General features: G+C 33.5%; 1 protein-coding gene across 1 annotated transcript in view; it reads right to left on the bottom strand.

Moving 5' to 3' along the window:
- Window positions 1-12,583, bottom strand: part of LOC129220277 (uncharacterized) — a 275,573-nt gene extending 262,990 nt beyond the window's left edge. Inside the window, exon 1 of the mRNA XM_054854666.1 lies at window positions 12,559-12,583. Within this exon, the coding sequence (XP_054710641.1) occupies window positions 12,559-12,568 (10 nt within the window). The 5' untranslated portion in view covers window positions 12,569-12,583. The remainder of the gene's footprint in view (window positions 1-12,558) is intronic.
- Window positions 12,584-17,277: the final 4,694 nt, after the last annotated feature.

Genomic DNA, 17,277 nt, shown 5'->3' with positions numbered 1-17,277 from the left:
ATGAAACCAAAAGGGGAGGTGCACAACTAGACCCCACTAGAATTCTACGTACCAAATTTCAACTTTCTAGGAAATACCGTTTTTGAGTTATGCGAGATACATACGCACATGCACACATACGCCCCGTAACAACACTTACAAAAATTCGAAAAATCAAAATATTAATTGTATGTTGACTAAACCCGGTGATTCCTAGTGTCTAAGCATTATTTTTTTTTTTAAAGAAAAGGGTAACTTCGAAACACACAAATGCGGTAAAAGAATCGCGAAGATTGGCATAAATGTTTTTCATCCAATCCATTAAAATACCTAAAATTGATATTTTTTCTGGGATTATACATATTTCATTTAAACACTTCGTTTAGCCAGCTTTGAAGCTGAATAATAAGCCTGTTAGTTGTGTTTCTCATAAATTCCTCTGGGGGTAAGCTCATGTTTTCCCCTTATAAAAAGACTGTTTAATGATAAGGAAACAATTCAAAATTCATCAAATACTTATTCTTATCATTTCCCAAATGAAATAACTATAATGTTTAAAAGAAAAGTCAACTAAAAATTAAGCTTTTACTTGTAATATAGTTAAAGAAGTAGTTTAATTGCTTATTAACAATAAAACAAGGGAATAATATTAAAATTTTTATCTTCGCCAAAATCTTTAAATTGTTACAGAATATTAAAAAGAACCCTACCTCATCACAGAAATTTACAAGAAGATTAAATTTTAAATTACGAGGATTAAAATTAATTGCTTTTAAAAGAAACTTTTCAGAAAAACGCTTATCCAATTAAATTACTTTTTTCAACGTTTCTACAGGGATACTAATTTCTCTTTTTCAGATATATTTGGGGCAGATTTAAAGTATAATAAAGCTTTGTGTTGAGCTACGAATATTTTATATAGTTTTTTTTTTTTTTTTTTTTTTTTTTTTTTAATATTTTTCAAAAAAGAAAAACGTTGTTTATAATCTTGTTCGTTGCTAATAAAATTTTGTTTATGTTTTTCATAATGATTGCTTTTTATCCCCCGAAACACAAAGGAAGAGGGTTATTAGTTTGACGTATCTGTGTACCTGTGTGTCTGTTTTTGGCACTTAGCGCCTAAACGAATGGACCAATTTAAAAAAAAAATGTTCGAAAGGGGAATTGATCGAGATTGTTCTTAGCTAGGTTGCATCTTTGGATGACATTAATTAACCAAGATATTAATCCAAAACCTCTTTTTCGCGATTTTTGCAGTGAAGACAAAGTTGAAAATTTTAAAATTTAATACCAAAATGAAGAAAAAAAAATTCCGCATCCGATATAATGTGTTTGGAACTTCCATGTTTCATAGAATTCGAATTATAACATTTCTAAAGCAGATTTTAATAACGGCTAAGCCTTTATTCACGCGATTGAATAAAATACTTGACACTGATTTTCAATAATACAGTCAAAATTTCCAATAGCGGACACCGTCAGGACCAAAGTTTTTGTCCGTTAACGGGGAGTGTCCTCTATTGGGGAGTCTGAACTTACGATGGCATTTTAATTTTGTATTTTAAACCTACACCTACAGTGTATAGTTCTTAATTAAATTAATGAGTATTGCTTATATACGTGAACTCAACTAATGAGTAAATAATCCGCTGAATCCTTCGGGAAAATAAAATAGGAAGGCATTTGCTAATTGTTTCCTAGCTGAAAAAAACAAGTCAAGCATAATGGAATCAATGTCGTTGATTTTCAGCACCTTTTTTGTTTTAGATTGTAGCAAAATGTAGCACAATCGGCTACTTTTCACTTAATCTGGCAATACTGTGACGATTCCTCGTCAGCGTCTGGTGGGAAAGGAAGCGGAGCTGAGTCTAGTCTCCCAAAATCTAGTAGGAAGGAGCGGGGGGGGGGGGGGGGGGGTTATGCGTTAAGTTGCACGAGAGTATTTTTTCTCTCCCATGCAAACTGATAAAGCAAAGTACTGTGTAAAAGGAGATTTTTTTTTCTTTTGTTTTTGCTGGAATGTCGTGCATAAAATAAAAACAATGAACTTTCATAAACTTCGACTAAAAAATCCCATTTGAATGACTCCTGTTTTCGGAGAAAAAGGGGTGTTAACCCTTTTATCGGTACTGGTTAGCCACAGAACATCGTAAAGGAGTAAAAAAAATGCTTGCCACAAAAGCAGTGCTGAGCAAAGCTTACCAGACACAGAAAAATAAAGCGAAATTCGGCTGATTTACTGTCCGCTAACGAAAGTGACTGCTAACGAGGAGTGAAATACATTACACGCCCATCTCGAGGGTTTGGGGATTCAGAAACTGTCTGCTAACGGGGAGTGTCCGCTATCTGGGTGTGTCCGTTAAGGGAGGTTTGACTGTATAAGGCTTTTAAAAGGATTTTCAATTTTCCCTCTTGATTGTACAGTTGCGACTCAGTCGGAGTTTTTAAAAAATTTTCAATGTTATCGCTGTTTGTTATAAAACTGAATGTCTTAAGTGCTATAAATATCATAACTGAAACAATATAAATCCTTTCTGCAACAGGATCATAAAAAATTAACTTTTCACGTTTTGTGATTCGAAAATTTTTTCTTACATTTACTTCTTACAGGTAGAATTTAACACCTCTTCCTCACTAAATCCAATGCGGGATAGCACAAAGGATGCATTGGTTAACTGCAGGTTGCAATGTAAACGGGTTCTATCGAAAAGATTTACTACCAGTTATTAGCCGGTTCATGAGTACACTTTTCAGATGAGCTATAAAGCGTATACTACGCTTAATTCTTTGAATGCTTTTAGTGTGTATTTCAATTAAGCTGTAAGCAGAGTGTGTGACCATATAATTAACAAATAAATAAACTTAAATATAAAAAAAAGAATGTTTATTTAAATTTTCATTTGTCGCAGAATATTGTTGTTCCTCGGTATGTTGTTCTTTGCACTTTACGCATAATCGATTATCTATTTAATTAACACGCTTTTATAAGCTTCACCTGTATGTATGTATGCATCTTGTAACAGAATCTTGCAACTCAAATTTCGCCCACTTCCTGCGATCGGATTTCTTTGAAATTTGGCACGCGACCTCAGACCCGATGACAATGCAATATTCTATAATCAAATTAATTAACTGTTAAATGTTAGTTTATTCCAATTTGAATCAATATTTGGCACAAATCCAACAATGCGAGGAAAAAAAATTTCAAAAAAAAAAAAAAAAGATTTAAAAATGCTCGCAAAAAATATTTAAAAATATTTATAAAAACCATTGATTTTTCTGCATCAGAAATTTTTTTTTTCCAATGTTTCAAGGTAATTAGAACATGAGTTATAATTGTTTTTAACTAATGTGATACGAAAAATTAAGGTGAGCCTTCAATTGGCAATTTATTGTTGATCAGGCCATTGTTGAACAATATTTTCATTAAAATGTATCTCAAATTTTCAAAATAGTACTAGCTGCGTCACCCGGCTTTGCACAGTCTCCCTCGAAAATAAAAGTTATGTCAAGTGACGCGTATTCATCAATCAGGCTTGAACAAAGAGAAAAAAACACTAAATTTTTGCGCAGATTGCGGAAAATTAACCGAAAAGTAAGCATTTTAAATCCCCCCGATTACAGGAAAAGCCTTTAAAGCAAAAGTCAGAATTTTTACTTGTTCATATTTGAGAAAAAAAATGGCAACAGATCTTTCTTCTCAATGATTTTCTTCACGCTACAAATTTTAATAAAAAGCATTGTTGCGGAAAGTTGAGATGAAGCACTGAATAATAATTTTAATTGAGGAAAGCCTTCGAGAAATAGGGATTTGTGTAGAAATCTAAGTGTCATAATGAATAGTTTTTAATTGATATTTCCGCTAATTATTATTGAAGCATTATGTTAAATAGCCAAACATGAACACGGAAAGACTACGGATCACTCGATACCTTGTTCGATGGTCAGCTCACTGGCGTTCGGGAAAATTAACTCGGACATACCTACATAGGTACATACGCTCAGTTTTTAATTATAAAGGATAAATATGATTTCCGCACACATACATCGATGACTGAGATGGATTAGCTGGATTAGACAATTATTCGACAGGCAATTTATCGACGCAGTTGAATATTTTAATAGTTCGGCTATTACACTTTAAGGATTATAATTATTCTTTTTGGAAATCAAGAAACAGCGTTTCAAATGCTGCCGGAGACCTTCATTCGCTATTTTTTATTTAAAAAAAAACTAAAATAAATGAAAAAGATTTTGAATTTTGTTAAATTGAATATTTTTTCGTAAAACAAGTTTAACTAACCAGAGAAAAAAAGAGGAAGAAAAAGGAAAATAAAAACAATCGCTAAAAAAACTAAAAAAACACGTTTTTGTAGCAAAATGAATTAAAAAGTAAGAAATAATCTTTGGATGATAAGTATATAAAGTAAGGCCAAACCCTTAATTTTAATATGTTATTACAAAAAAGCGTAGGAGGCATCTTATTAAGTTGTTTTAAATTTCTTCCATTTGTTTTCCATGCGAAAATGTAAATAGACAGCACCCAACGGTTTTTAGTATTGCATTAAAATTAAGCGTTTGTTCAGTTACTTTATGTACTTATTGTCCAAAGATTATTTCTAACTTTTTAGTTAATTGTGCTACAAAAGCGTGCTTTTTTAAGTTTTTTAAATATTATTTTAATTATTTATCTATAAATAACTTGGTATTACATTTACGTTTGAATTACAACATACCGTCTTGACCGTTCGGCCGAATTTCATGAAATTTGGTACAACATTAGTTTGTAGTATGGAGGTGTGAGCCTCGAAGCGATTTTTCGAAAATTCAATTTTGTTCTTTTTCCATTCCAATTTTAAAACATTTTCCCTAGCAAAATTATCATAAGATGGACGAATAAATTACAAAATTATCATAACGTAAAAACCGTAACATGGGCAAGCCAATTGGCGAAGTATTCAACATACATTATTTGCAAATATACAGGCGAACCAAAAGTCCTTTTAATTTTCTACTACGGGCAAAGCCGTGCGGGTGCCACTAGTCTAAAATAAAAGTTTAACTTTTAATATGTTTATATCCTGTTTATTGTCGTGTTCACCCAATAAATGTTGTTGCTTACAAGATTATTCGTGGCGGAAAACAGTGGAAAATGTTTGAAACGAGATAAAATCCTGCTTTCGTAAACAGCGGCATTTAATTCTTTTTCGGATAATTCCCAATACCGAAGTTTAATCCCTCAGGGAAAAAGTAAGGTATTTTCTAAAAGTCAAATTCCACAAAGAGCATTCTCTTTCCTGATTTTTTAAAACAAAAATACTTCCTTTCGGGAGGCTTTTTTGATTGGAACGCAGAAGATGTGTAACTTGTTAGATAACATTGGGGGATTGTCGGAGCTGTGTTGTTCGATATCATGTAGATAACTTCATACATAATTATTCTTTTATTTCCATTATTGATTTGAATCTATTTGTATATTTAAAACTGATTTTTGGTTGCAATTGGGTGCTCCAAAATGGCTCTTTACTCATTTCCTGTGGCAAATCAATGTCAATATCACAACAAACTTAAGAAATGGGGACAAAATGGTGATTACTTCGGGATGAATCCTCAAGCTTTTAATCACAGGTTGTATCTAGCCTATTTGGTGGTAAAACCATAGACTAATAATAAGAGTAGACCGAGCTTTCTCATTCTTACTGATAAAGAAAATTGGTTCATAGATGTATCATGTGACTAGTGGAAGGGCTTGGCGAAGACTTTGGCAGCATGGTTGCTACATGGCAGCATTATCTATAGTTTGGCACTCGACATGTATTTTAAGACAATGTGTTTTCATTAAAAAAAACTTCCGGGTGCAGAGATTGAACTGTTTTGCTTTTAGTTATGCATTATTTTTGACATTAGTAATAGTTTTTGATCAGTTTTCGGTAACTTTTATTTCATTTGGAGCTGTCAGCGTTGGCGTAAACGTTTTGCGTTAACGCAAAAATGTACTAATCGGTATCTTAAATTGAAACTGTAGGTAAAAATCTTACCGTTTGCTGATTCTTCTTGGTCGCTTGTATCTTTTATTGCTTAGAGAGTTATTGAAATTGACTAAAGAAAATGCACAATACTATCTAAACGAAAAACTCACTATATTAACAAAATATTTACATTTTAGAATAACAAATTTACAAATCGGACTCCATAAAAGATCATTCTTCCGTGTTCCATCAATTCTATTTATTTTATTTCGCGCTGGCGTTGATCATCTGCTACGATCAACGCCCGCTGTTGCTAGGATATCCACCAGTCACATGGTTTGGTTTATGAGCAGGAAAAGGGTTGCCATAGCTCGGTCTATTCTTATTATTAGTCTATGGGTAAAACTGATGACAGCTATGGATATGCACAGTGACCGTTACACGATATGTTTCCAATATTCCAATTTTAAACATGGTCCGTTATGAATCGCTGAAACTAAGGCCCCTATATATACGAGCCGGCGCATCAGCTTAAGATCAGCCATTTTGGATCGGAGCGCGTGTTAGGCCCTGTTTATGTACACTCCGGCTTCACACCGGGTTGAAGCGGAAGGTGGATAAAAGGGGGATTGCAACCGGATTGATGGGAAGACCCGTTTTTTGTCAAATCGTGGATTCTCCTTTACATTCCCATCAGTCCATGTGCGAATATCCCTTTTTTTTTGTGTGTGTCTTTTTTATAGTTAAATTGAGCATTAAAAAACACATTGCAGAACTTTTCTGAAAATAATTTGGGGCATAATCAGTTAATTACTTATCACAACAACACTGTGAATAATATTATATTTCAAAATGAATCCTATTAGTTCATTCTTTTAATTACTTGAATTTCATAAATTTAATCAAAAATAGCTTGTGACAAATGCAACAGCTTTTACTAATTTCGACTGAGGATCAGCATTGTGAGAACTAGCATTAATCAGTCAATTGTGTAAAAATATGTCTGGATCTTCTAAATCCATTTCTAAATTAAAATTTTTGTCTTTTGTGATTGTCAATATCATGGCCGTACTTAAGGGGTGAGTTTTTAGGGTTCCAACACCCTCCAAAATTTTCACAACTGTTCCGAAATATGCTTTTAATATACTTTTTTTCTGAAAAAATTGTTTCAAATTGATTCATTTTTATTAATTTATTTTATTTTGGTTTTTAATTTCATTTAAAAATAGAATTTTTACTGACGAAACATATGTACAGAACTTTATCACCAGGAATTACTTTTAATTGTACTTCTTGTGGGAAAAATCCGCCAATAATCCTTCAATGTAGGTGGAGGGAATTCGCTCCTGCACTGAACGCGGCTTGAAGCCGGGTTGGATGCATAAAACAGCCTTATTTCGCGAAGCCGGGTTGACGCCGGGATGAATCTAGCTGCATAAACAGGGCCTTAGAGTGGTTGTCTTTTCTGGCTAGTAATCGCGTTTGGAGGTGGTTCAATGTGAGCGATTATTAGCTGCACACACGTGAAATGTTTATTAAATAAAATATTATTAACGACAAATTTGGCGAAACACGAAACTTTGCTATGGTAACCCTGGCTCCGCAACAATGAAAAATCCGATCCAAAATGGCTAATCTTAAGCTGATGCGTCGGCCTGTCTTTATAGCAGCTCTAGCCGAAACAATGTCTTTTCTACATCATTTCGAAACAATGTAGGTGCAATGATCTCCTATAGCAGTAAGTTACCTCCCTCATAGGTTTAAAACTTACATTTATAATGCAATATTTGATTGTACAGTGTTAGTATAGCATAATATAAAAGGGTAGGTCTCACCAGCGACGGTTGCATCAACGATTTTGTTACGTGTTTGTTGTAGTTTTATTGACGTTACCGCTAATTAAAAATCATATTACTGTCTAACCACGGATTGTATGGAAAGACAAACATACGTTTTACGGCCGGAAATGGACAAATGTATTATTTTTTAGCGATGCCAGCTTTTGCAGAAGCAGAGTCTCATTCAAAAGAGCGGAATACCGGCATCAAATTTTTTACTTTCCCACCTCATTCAGATGGATTTGTCTTATCTGGACGTTTGAAAATTCCATGCAATCCGTGGTTGGACAGTACCTACGTTTTCATCAAAACGTCTTTAATTATGCAATTTATATAAACGGTACTTAAATTTCTTGGATTTCTAAATCATTTACGAAATGCAAAATGTATCTGAGCTAAACATTATCCCCAGGTCTATGAAAAAAAAAAACGAATAATACCAGGTTTCTAATACAAAGTTTTCCATTAATTTTCCTGGAATAGGAATGTACACAAAAAATACTATGGATTTTTTTTTTTTTTTTTTTTTTTTTTTTAAGCTTTACTAATTATGTAAAAATTGGAATTTTTGTTGTTTTCGAAAAATAAATGCATTTACAAAATATGCAAAAAATTTCAAAGCAAGCGGCATATTTTCTAACCCCCTTTACACACTACCTGTTGGTCAGAAATTTTCTTCCTGTTGGTTAATCTTTAATTAATATCTGCCTCGATCTGCTTCTCTAATATGCTTTGGGTTGAATGTGCCAATTAAAACTTGTGACGTCTGATGATGTTAGGTCTGTGCTTTAAAAAGATATTTTATGCCATATTGCGCTCTTTGTCTCTTGTGATATCGCTCTTTAAAAAAAAAAATTGTTTCCGACGGAGATTGACTATTTCTCAAGGCAAAACAAAGCAGGAGTCGGAAAAAAAATTATCGATTTTTTTAAATCTAATTCTCTAAATATGTATTCATATCTCCAGATGATATTGACGCTTTCAAAGAGTATTTTTGTGTCTAGCTCACGACTAGACTGTCTTTTTTTTTTTTTTTTTCCAAAAAATATTACGATTTGAAATATGTTTCCATTATATTATCTTTAGGTAGTTCACAGCATTTTACAGCCGACATGAGTTGCACATCTACAAAAAGTTCTAAGAGTATCATAAATATGGATTTAAAATAAAAAAATTAATGTTCTCTCTGGCCGATATGACTAAACAAAGTTGGTCAAAGTTAGTTCACAGAATTAGTGCGCAAATAAAAATGAACGGTACTAATAATAGTGTCAAACTTTTAAAATTCATCAATTTAGAAGAGAAAATGTAGACTTAAAGCGCTCACCATTGAAAAACCAACCAGTAATTATAACGAATCATACCTTTTAGGAATATTTCGTAATATTTAAGTATAAATAAATCAAATGTGGTACAACTTAAAAGCTTAATTGCCTCCCCCCCCTTTTTTGAGATATATCACTGTTCTATCGAACTACTTTTTATTTTCTAAACAGATTTGTCAATACCACACCTGATTTTATAAACTATTTACTTACGATTGATGAAAAATAAAACAATCAGTCTTGATGATTCGCATACCGCAGATCGAAAATTCCAGCAGTTGAGAGGATGTTCACAAAATGTATGTACAAATTTTGGTCAACATATTATAAGTTGATTTGTACTCTTTTAACATTTTTTTCTTATTTCCGTGATTTTTGCGATTTTTTTTTTTTTTTTTTTTGCTAACACGTTCCCAGTGAAACAACTCCTTCCCACCACACCCATTCTTTAAAACCTACTTTATAAATTCGTATCAAACTTGTGTATAACCAGTAAAATTAGCATCACGGCGTTTCTTCTCAACCTCACAACGTTAAAAAAAAAAACGATTCAACAAAAAACTACTATTACCTCTGACCGTAAGCGGCGCTGTTACTTTTCCCTCTCACAAACTTCATTTCCTATATTTTTTTTCTTTTCTGTTTTTAAGACGTTCCACTGTTCTCGAACCACTTTTAGCATATCCTCATATATCTAATATCCAAAATCACTGATCAAGTAACGCTATAGCGTCACCAACAATAAAACTGGCGACAAAATGGATGTACTTAAGCCCGTCAATCCTTACCTGAGTACGAAACCACAGGTTATAAATGATTAGCTTGAGGGCATCATTTCATTATTGGAGCACCTAAAACTCGGTAATTTCATTTTAGAAAGATAGCATCCCTGAAAACTAATAGATGCGTCCATTTCCGCCTGTAACCCGGATGTCAGCATTTCTATCTAATCGGTGGTCAGACTGTTTGGACGGATTCCTAATCCGCGTGAAGCCATAACAACGTAATTTTATTTAAAAAAATTAATTTATATTTATTGACCAGTCTTATAAGAGCGCGATTCCCAACCTTCGTATGCAGTAAACAAACGTTTTTACGCTTCTCTCAAAAGTTGTGATAATGGCTTACATTAGTCAGGCTTTGAGGTACAGATATTTATTGGAACACGTCAAATTATAAGGGCAATCTCTCTGATAAAAAAAGCAACTTGTCCCCGTCATACCCAGACGGATTATTTTCTAGTCTCAGAAAAATTGTCAATGCCACACATAAGTTAATAAACATTTAAGTTACAACTGACACACAGTGAAATTATCAATTTTCATGATAGGCATACCACAGATCAATAATAATAACAATTGTTAATGTCGCTTTTTGAAAAATATAAAACATGTCGTTGAAGTTTTGCACTATATATTATTATGTGATGCGTCATACAGTAACTTTTATATAAAGCGTTCGTAAGTGCCATGACTCTCTGTTAACATACACACTCTCTTAAAAAACTTAAGCTAAAACTTCGTGTTCAGCTAGCGTGTAACCCGTGAAACTAGTGTCGCGCCATTTCACAATCAACGTGGCTTATTCACTCAACTGAGACTGTCCTTACATACCCCTTGACTCTCTGTTCACACACACACACACACACACACTTAAAATACTTATGCTAAAACTTCGTGTTCAACTAGTGTGTAACCCGTGAAACTAGTCTCGCGCCGTTTCACCTTCAACGTGGCTTATTGACTTAACAGAGACTGTCCTTACATACCCCTTGACTCTCTGTTCACACACACACACACTTAAAATACTTATGCTAAAACTTCGTGTTCAACTAGTGTGTAACCCGTGAAACTAGTCTCGCGCCGTTTCACCTTCAACGTGGCTTATTGACTTAACAGAGACTGTCCTTACATGCCCCTTGCCTCTCTGTTCACACACGCCCTCTTAAAATACTTACGCTAAAACTTCGTGTTCAACTAGTGTGTAACCCGTGAAACTAGTGTCGCACCGTTTCACCTTCAACGTGTCTCATTGGCACAACAGAGACTGTCCTTACATGCCCCTTGACTCTGTTCACACACACACTCTTAAAATATTTACTCTAAAACTTCGTGTTCAACTAGTGTGTAACCCGTGAAACTAGTGTCGCGCCGTTTTACCTTCAACGAGGCTCATTGACTCAACAGAGACTATCCTTACATGCCCCTTGACTCTGTTCACGCACACACTCTTAAAATATTTACTCTAAAACTTCGTGTTCAACTAGTGTGTAACCCGTGAAAATAGTGTCGGACCGTTTCACCTTCAACGTGGCTCATTCACTCGACAGAGTCTTTCCTTACATGCGCCTTGACTCTCTGTTCACACACTCTTAAAATACTTACTCTAAAACTTCGTGTTCAACTAGTGTGTAACCCGTGAAACTAGTGTCGGGCCGTTTCACCTTCAACGTGGCTCAATCACTCAACGGAGACTGCCCTACGTACCCCCTGACTCCCTGTTCACACACACACACTTAAAATACTTACTCTAAAACTTCGTATTCAACTAGTGTGTAACCCGTGAAACTAGTGTCGCGCCGTTTCACCTTTAACGTGGCTCATTGACTCAACAGAGGCTGTCCTTACATGCCCCTTAGATTTAGAACACTGACATTTTTGATAATTCCTGTCTAAGACGTAATGAAGTCTTAGTACAAACTATACACACTATATACTGTTATGTCATACTTATATAATAGTTTTATTATAATCTTCTAATATTTTTTATTACACCTTCACTGCGTTATGTGTCTGTGTGCTCTCACCCATTCTTAAATTAACTTCCTTTAAGACAAGTGAAACTTGCGTGTATAAAACCTGTAAAACTACTGGCACGATAATATTCAGTAAGTGTAGTGTTATGACTTTTCACCTATAACACCACAACGGGACCATTAATCAAACAAAAAAACTGACCTTACCTTCTGCCATAAACAAAGGTTTTATTTTTTTTTCCCTTAAAATTTTTATTTTCTCCTTTTTTTTTCTTTTTGAAATGTTTCACAGTTATCAAATTATTATTATTTCGTTTATCTCAATGGATTTGCCAGTGCCACCCACGATTTAAAACACTTTTTATAATTGCAATTGAAACACAATCATATTTTAACGACATATACCGCATATCGATAATACTAACATTTAAATGAATCAATTACAGTTGTTAGTTTGAATATAAAAATCTCTTACGCAAATTTTACAACACATAATATTATGTGATCTGTATGTATTATTAGATTTTATTAATCTTGTGTGGCTTTTTTATCAAGGGACTCACAGCGCAATGACTATTTTGCCCCATACCCATTCCTAAAAAAACTTAGTTTGAAACTTCGTCTCAAATACCCATAAAACTAGTGGCACTATTTTTCACCTCCAGTGTGAAACAACAAAAAACCGCCCTTACCTCCTGCCATAAGCAGCGAGTAAAAAGCAGCAATCATTACACGGAACATAATCCTCGGAAGTCCACGGATATCCGGAAACGGAGCACTAACTCTACCTCCTATCCGGCCGGACTGAGTGACGAAACTCGATTGAAGGAGCTGTTAGCGGGTGCCTCCGCCATCTCTCGAAGATCCGGCAGCAGTGGTACGGTGGCGCCACTGAGACGGCACTCGAATTCAGGATACTTTTCCGGGCCGGATCGGTATTCAAGTGGGAAAGTATGCATGGCTTGGTGTCAAAAGATATTTAATGAAGAAGACATCCATTTCGAACACTGACGCGTTCGTAAGGACAATATTTTCGCCCGCTATCTGGAGCTAATAAATTAGATTGGCATCGAAGATTTTTTTATATTTTATACATTGTAAAACCTTTCAATGTAATGTGTAGTCTAAAATATCTTTACTAAGAGGCATGCAGCTTTGTGTAAAATGTATGGGTCGGCTCTTTACTAAGACGTTCATGAATGAAATTTGGCGTAAAAATATGTGAGTATTAAAACGTAACTTCGTGGTAGGTTTTTTGTAAAATAAATGTGTGTGTCTTTTTATTATTTCATTTATTTATTTATTTATTCCAAAGGAAAGTGCTTTGGAAAGTTCATAAATATGTCAATAGGAAGACGAAAAGAAATAGTTCCATGTTAAAAAATTTTACACCATTCAAAGAGCTGGATTATGTTTTACTTTTACCAATTTTTTATGTTTTTTTTATTTATTTCGTTTAATTTTTATTAGTATTATTTTTTCAAAAAATCTTAAATTTGTTCGAAGCATTCAATTTATAAACATAAGAGTAATTATGATTTTAAGGCTTAGCGGTTGCCTTAAAAACACATTCAGCTGATTAAGTCATTTTCTTCAAAGCTTTTAAAAGACGATTTCCTGAGCTGTAAAACCAAGTAATTAGCCTTGCCTTTCACGATTTTTAACGTTCATAAATAGTCCATTTGTTTCTTTTTCTCTTAAAAGAGGGAGCTACATTATATTTATTTCTCTCAGACGATTGATATTAACCCACCGACTGAAACTAAAACTGAACAATGCATCCAATTAAAGGTTTTTTTTTTTTTCTCATCCCGTAATTCGGCTTACGTATTTCGTTTCCTACAAGTTTGGAAACAGTAGCGCACCACTGCTGCAAAAGTATACACGGATAATTATTTTTATCCTACTTTCCCAGTAAAAATCAGAGAAAGATGAAAAAAGCATTAATAAAGGCTTAATGGACCTTCCAAATATCGCAAAAAAACCAACAAATGACAAAAATATATAAAATAATTTTTAAAATTTCGAAAAATAACTTGAACTCAATAACCCAAAAACTTAACATTAGCGCCTACGGGGAAACTCAAAGCAAATATAAATCCCGCACTTAGAGGCGAAATTGCTTCAAACCAACTTTTTAGGAAAAAGTTTTTGAAAAAGATCATGTATATAAAATATCTTTTTGATTTGAAGATTTTTCCGTTCAATTTTGAACAGTTCAAATCCCTTAGTATTAGCGTCTACGGCGAAAATAAAAGTCAATATAGGTCCCGAACTTTAAGGCGGAATTGCTTCAAACAAAATTTGTTGCCCGACTCCGACTCCTAGAATTTCAGAGCAGTCTGCTTCGAATCCGAAAATTGGTCATTACCAGAAAATTAGTCGAACCGCGACTTTACGACTCCGATTCTGACTCCGTGACTTTGGCAAAAACTTAGACACGGAGGGGAAATGGACTGACTCCGACTCTTGAAAATTTAATATCGTCGATTCCCGAATCCGACTCTTTTACCCCAAAATGATATCGACTCCGACTCCAAATCATCAGCCACGGTTTTTACATTGAAATGATTATTGTTGGTATGATTTTTTTTTTTTCACGCTAAAGTTTTAATTTGTGTATTTAGTGCTTGGCGGAGAAGTTTGAAGTCCTTTATGTTTCTACATAAAGATATGCGCAGACAATGTTTTTTTTTTATTATTATTCAAAATTATTTCTTTAAGTTGAAATTTTGTGGTTTTCAATTTGTTTTGAGCGTACATTAATTAATTATTATATTGCAGTTTTTTTTTTTTTTTTACAACAGGATAAAAAGATTTTTTTTCTATTGACATAATGTCTTTATTTTAAAGATCTTATTATTTTTCATGCTTTATTTTTCTTTTTGAAGCTGATTAACTACTTTTTTTGCTGAAAAATAAGTTTTAGCTGTATTGTTTAAAAGGTGCTACTACTTTATTTGTTCCTTTTTTCATTATAATTTTTTACGCATTTATTTCTTTAGATGAGAAAGGCATATTTTATTTCTAGAAATCAGGTTAAAATGTTAAAAAGTTACGTTTGGAATAATTTGCGATATTAGCTCATTTTGAGAATATTGATCAGATACCAGAAATTTGATATTGGCATAAGGGAAAGTAGGCTCGTTTAGTTCTGGATGGAACTTCTTTTTAAAATTTTGAAACATAAAACTCTTAGCGTTAAACAACATGAAATCAGCAAAATAAGAGCACGTTAGTTTCTAAACTTAAAAGAGACAAAAACTGAAGGAAGAAAACTTTCTAGAACTTAGTGATTTTCCTTAGTTGGTTTCTAAAAGTCTTCTGAGTCAAGGCACTTTGACCTTTTGGGAGTTAAGTGACCTTTTTGGAGTTAAGTTATTTTCTATAAATCATAACAGAAAAAAAAATAACATGGATACCTGTATTGCATAGCCGTTGTTATCATTACCGGACCAACTAGAACTATTGCAGAAATTTTACAGTTAAAAGGGCTGTAATTATAGTACAGTTGTTGCAATTTTTCGCGGCGGCAGCGATGATCTCAGTTCCCAAAAGAACCTTCCTTTTTATTTTCTACTCTAAATATCACTTTAAAAATCACACGAACTAATCACAAAAAGATTATTTTATTTTAAAATATAGGGAATTTAAATAATTTATCTTAAATAAAATGTAGTATTTTCTCATTAAGTTTCAGATATAATTATCTACTTAGTTTATTTCAATAACTTTATGAATTTCTATGACGCTTGCTTTTTGTCTTTTCTGGTGAAAAAACTTGGGGGAAAAAACGTGCTAACCTAAAAGGGAATTATAGTTGTAAGTTCATAAAACTTAACATATGTTTCCCTTTTTTGCATGCATTTACAGCTTAAGCTTTTAGTGGGTCCTTTTTAAAAGGAGTAGTTATTTCAAGTATTAAAACGAAGTTTTCAAAAGAACTATTGTTCATTAAAAGTATAAAAATTAAAAAATATGTAGAAAGGGAAAAAAAATCTTAAACTTATTTAAAAAAAGAAGAACTTTAGTTGAAATTTACTTTGAAGAGCCTTCGGCTAACCATTATGGTACTCCCGTTAGAGGAAGCCACATCTCTCGTACATCCACGCAGCCATATTCTGCGCCAAAATAAAGCCATGCCCCCAACCGGGGAACTATCAACATACCACACCAAAGGATAAGGGGCAGGGCCCCAGGTGCCTCAAGCAACGAACTTAACTTAACGTTAAATCCCGGTTATCACAAATTTGCCATTTCAACTGCGCTTGCGCACGGACTTTGCTTTTTGGGCTTTCTGTTTTGAGATTTCGTGTTGCTTGTTTATATTTCGGCTGAACTAGAGTCCCAACAAATTAATGAATGCAATTAGAATGTTTTCACAGCGATTTCGGGATACATTATATGAAACTACGGATATGAATAACTGATTATCTTTATAAAGAAAAGAGAAAAATGACACTTCAATACTTATTGGTTTGGAAATATTTATTTAACGTAAACGTAACACACGATATGTACTTCAAAAATGATTAGAATATGAGTACAGATATCCGTCTTTTGCGGATATTTTACGTTAGGCGTAAACAGCTCAGTTTTCTACATTTGTATTTAGGTTGAGGGTTCAGCTTTGTATTAGAAGTGATGCTGTAATTCGAGTACGCGCTTCTGACGTTAAAAATTTGGCTCTGAAAAGGGCCTTTGTTTGATAGAAAAATCAGACTCCGAACCCATTAATAATTAAGACTCAAAACTCAATCTTTACCGAGGCGTAAAAATTAAATCAAAGAAAGCTTTGTAATTTCTAATTTTTATCTGTTGTCATATCATATTTATTAACAAATTTAAAATGTTTTAAATTAGTTTGAGCAAGAGTTTTGAAATCAGCTAAGTCCGCGCGCAAGCGCAGTTGAAATGGCAAATTTGTGATAACCGGGATTTAACGTCGAGTACGAACTTATATTTCCGTGGCACAGTACCGCTAAAATCTTCAGAACACCATACAGTTGCCAGCTTCGTTAAAAAACAGACGAAAGAAATCAAAGCGCATGAAATAATAAACATAAAACAAGGCTTAACTAAAGACAAAAAAGAATTAAACACTACTTTACAGCTATCATTCTACTTCCTCATGAAATTTAAATGATTTTATTTCCGCAATTTATTTCATCATATTCCGATATTCTACCTTTTTAAAATCTCTCCAAAAACACGTATAGTTGAAAAATAACTTCATTCTCTTTTGTTAGCTCTCAAAGCTGATTCGAGGAAAAAGTAATTAAAGTTTAAAATAGTAAATAAATCTCCAGAAAACATCGGAACATAAAGACATTCCAATTTCTCGGAACAAAAGGAATAAGTTAAATATAACTGTTAAAAGCATGCATTTTGAATGAAGAAGCCTTAAATTA

This window comes from Uloborus diversus, chromosome 1, assembly GCF_026930045.1.
Source record: "Uloborus diversus isolate 005 chromosome 1, Udiv.v.3.1, whole genome shotgun sequence".
Classification (NCBI taxonomy): domain Eukaryota; kingdom Metazoa; phylum Arthropoda; class Arachnida; order Araneae; family Uloboridae; genus Uloborus; species Uloborus diversus.
This window is presented reverse-complemented; position numbering and strand designations above follow the sequence as displayed.